At 36.2% G+C, this 3,694-nt stretch overlaps 1 protein-coding gene across 1 annotated transcript; it reads left to right on the top strand.

Annotated features, from left to right (window-relative positions):
- Window positions 1-635: 635 nt before the first annotated feature.
- On the top strand, window positions 636-3,342 carry LOC102613519 (uncharacterized GPI-anchored protein At4g28100). The gene is made up of 2 exons (XM_006490682.4): window positions 636-1,646; window positions 2,630-3,342. Exons 1-2 carry the CDS (start codon window positions 942-944, stop codon window positions 2,966-2,968), a joined length of 1,044 nt encoding a protein of 347 aa, XP_006490745.1. The 5' UTR covers window positions 636-941; the 3' UTR covers window positions 2,969-3,342.
- Window positions 3,343-3,694: the final 352 nt, after the last annotated feature.

Here is a 3,694-nt window from a genome sequence, read left to right on the forward strand (position 1 = left end):
TCCTTTCTTTTGAAATCTTTTCTCAGTACGGATGATGGTAATCTTATATTTCATTAGTGTTCAGTTGAAATAATCAATCCATATAACTAAAAGTGTAAATTATAACATAAATATTAATTTATCATCAATAAAGAATAAAATGATGTCTTACAAAGCCTTTAAGAGAATTAATGTAGAGTTTATTGTTATATTTTAAAAATAAATGGATCTGAATTTTTCTGAAATCAAAATATTATTAATATGAGTAGGTAAATGCGTTGTATTTTTTTTTTCTAATATCAAATTATAAATGGTATTATATTTATTTTTATAAATAAAAATACCATAAATTTAATTATGTAACATTTATTTACTTATAAGTCAAAATAAAAAAGATTAATTTTTATAATTTAAAAATAAGTATTTTTTATAGATATATTTTTAGAATATAATATTTATTTTTATTTAAAATTTTTTATTCAAATAAAAATTATAAAAATTTATTTTTATTTAAATGTAAATATTTAAAAATTAAATATTAATTATAAAAAAATAATTTTTTTTAAAAATATAAAATTAATAAAATTTCAAACCTCTGCGCTTTAACAGGTAAGTCCAAAGGCCCGAGGCTATAATGTCTGATAACGACGACAGTTAACGTAAAAATGTGACTGTATTCACTCAGAATTTCTTATTCTTAGCAACAGAAGGGGAAAATGAATCCACTGAGTAGGCATAACCAAAAAGTTGGTAGAACCATAAAGAATGATTTGATGATGATATACATTTATCACTACTAATCCCCACTGAACTCTGCTTTACTGATCTTGGATCTAACCAAGGTGACAAACAAACAAACAAACAATCACTCATTACTTTTTCCCCTTCTCCACTTTTCCTTTTTCTCCCATTTACTCACTCAATTCATTTCATTTTCTCAAACACAAAACAAATCAAATCCAATGAGTAACAGAAACACTACTAACTCTCCCTTCTTTCTCTACTATTTCTTCTTCTTCTTCATTATAATCTTCCCCATAGTAATCTCCTCACTACCCGACCCGGACCCGGAAACAATCCAGCCTCTTGTTGTCAGCACCACCAGCCCGTCTCCCCCCGCGACAATCCCCGCTTTTCCCGAACAGTCCAATGTCGCGGGCTGTCCTCTCGACCTCCCCGAAGAGCTCTTCCACTCCGTCAAGTCCGCTTGCACCGGAGGACACCTCACCACCACGCAGGCCTCTTCCCAGCTGACGCGCAGCCGATGCTGCCCTGTCCTCGCCACGTGGCTCTACGCCGCCTACTCCACCACCGCCCTCGGCAGAGCAGCTACAGAAACAGCAAAGACCCCCGCCACCAGGTCTGTGGACCTGCCGTTGCTCCCCGATGACTCTGAGACCTGCGTTGATGATTTGGGGAAAGCCATGAAACAGAGAGGCATTGATCTGCCGAGGCCCAACGAGACTTGCGATGTTGTGTACTGTTACTGTGGCATTCGACTGCATCCTCTGACTTGCCCGGAAGCTTTTTCTTTGAATCCGAGAGGAAAGCTTGTTGGGAATGTGAACGTGAAGAGGCTGGAGAGGCACTGCTTGAGTAGCAGCAACAATGTCAATGGATTCCCAGGTCTTGGTGGCTGTAACAAGTGCTTGAATTCTCTCTATCAGGTAATTTCTTTGATTAGGGTTTGTTTCTGTTCTTCTTCTTCACATGACATTAATTCATTGGCTCTCTTTGGTGAATTGGGAAAGTTTTCTGTTCAATATCACTTGCTCCCCACGCGCTATGGCGAGTGGGATTCATTCTCCTTATAATGATTTATACGCAACTGCTATGTTACAGTAACTCAAAAGTAGTTAAATTACTTAATATTAGAAAATTATAGCATCTAAATAAATGGGAGGTCCCGGGTAACTATTTTTGGGTTTACGGTAAATTACTTATGATATAACTTAGCAAGACCTTGATTTATAATAGTCTTTAAGATTATATAACGTTTTATAAGTTGTTTGTGTACCTTGACACGTGGCACAATCGAGTGATTAATTAGAGAACGCCATGTGTCAGTGTCGACCACAGTCATGGTCCATAAGGTAATCACGGTCGCCCACTGAATTATATTATTTACTCCAGTCGTTACCAATGTGGCCTGTGTTATTACTTAGATGAGGACTAACATAGTCATGCCTCTTATTCTCTTCATTTTTGCGTTTCTTTCACTACCTATTTCGTTTTTGTTGATTTTTTTTATGCTCATTATAATGAGTTTGGATGGTTATGGTTCGTTTAATGTAGTAGGAGGAGGGCTTGCTAACATTCTTCCATTTTGAAAATAATGGCTGGCTTGATTAGTACTATTCTTTTTTCTAATAAGAAATCAAACTAATTAATTCTTATTTTTAAGAGTTCAATAGTAGATAACATTGTTTGTCACAATATTCCAAAATTATTAACAACAAATTTAATTGATTGCAAGTGGTTGGGAATACTGCCAGCCGTTGGAAGGCTTAAAAGTGTGGGTTTCCATTGATATAGATTGGATCTTGAACCAGCTGGTCCATTTTAAAATTGGGTTACCAAACAAGTACTTCTAGTCCAATCAAATATCAACTCTTAACTTACTTATAAAATTGACAATAATTTTATGCAGCTTAACAAGAAGACTTTTAATACAAGCAAAGCAGAGGACAGGACCACCAAAATGCACAACAAAGATTGTCAGTTGATGGGCCTCACATGGCTTCTTGAAAAAAATCGAACGGCATACATTCACACGGTTTCCGCTGTCATACGAGCTATGATGTTGAGCAGAGACGGCTTTGAACCTCAGTCATGCACTCTTAGCAGCGATGGAATGCCTCTAGCCGTTGATTCTTCGGATATTTACAACCAATCTTCCTCGATCACTCTTGCGGTTCCTTTCTACCTCTCCTTTGTATCACTTTGGTTGTTATTCATGTCCTTTGCTGTATCATCCTCACGGTTTTAATTTAGTGAATGGAAACTGCCATGTTGTTTAAATTTTTATTTTTTTCCCATCTATTCCCAGTAGTTGGCTTGTTCAAGTACTGTTCTGTATATGTTAGTCTAGGAGTCTAGGTAATCAAACCCCCAACTCTAAATTTTAAGACCTTATAATGGGTGTATAGCGTCATTCTAAATTTCAGTTCCTGTCACATTTCATGCTTTTGTTGTGTCCTGTGACAAATTTTAAAGCTAAGCTCAAGCCATCCTGGTGACCTGGCATGATAAGATACCGATTTATCCATTGAAGTGTAATGTCTTGTTGTGTCCTGCGTTGTGTTGTGTCTTGTATTCAATACCCTTGAGGCAACTTGACTCAATAATTCTAGTGTATGGTAATTTGTTGAGCATGTATTCATCATGTACACACATAGAACTGATCCGATCGACCTGTTCTGTCTACAAGTCTAGATAAGGGTTTAGTTTTGTCCAAAACTTTATTATATAAAACTATTTCATGTGGACCTGAGTAACGTGCACTATGTTGGGTACTGCTTTCTCTCTCAGACAAAATTTTGGATAAATGATCACTTGTTCAGTGGTATCCAATGTACATTTGTTTGATTCACGGGCAATTTGTTGGATATCAAGTTATCAACAACTCCCCATATTAAAGATCCTTCATTTTCTATGGTTAGTATTTGAAGAACATCATTATGAGATTGCGATTAGCCAATAGCCATCAACTTGG

This window comes from Citrus sinensis, chromosome 1 (assembly GCF_022201045.2).
Source record: "Citrus sinensis cultivar Valencia sweet orange chromosome 1, DVS_A1.0, whole genome shotgun sequence".
In the NCBI taxonomy this organism is placed as follows: domain Eukaryota; kingdom Viridiplantae; phylum Streptophyta; class Magnoliopsida; order Sapindales; family Rutaceae; genus Citrus; species Citrus sinensis.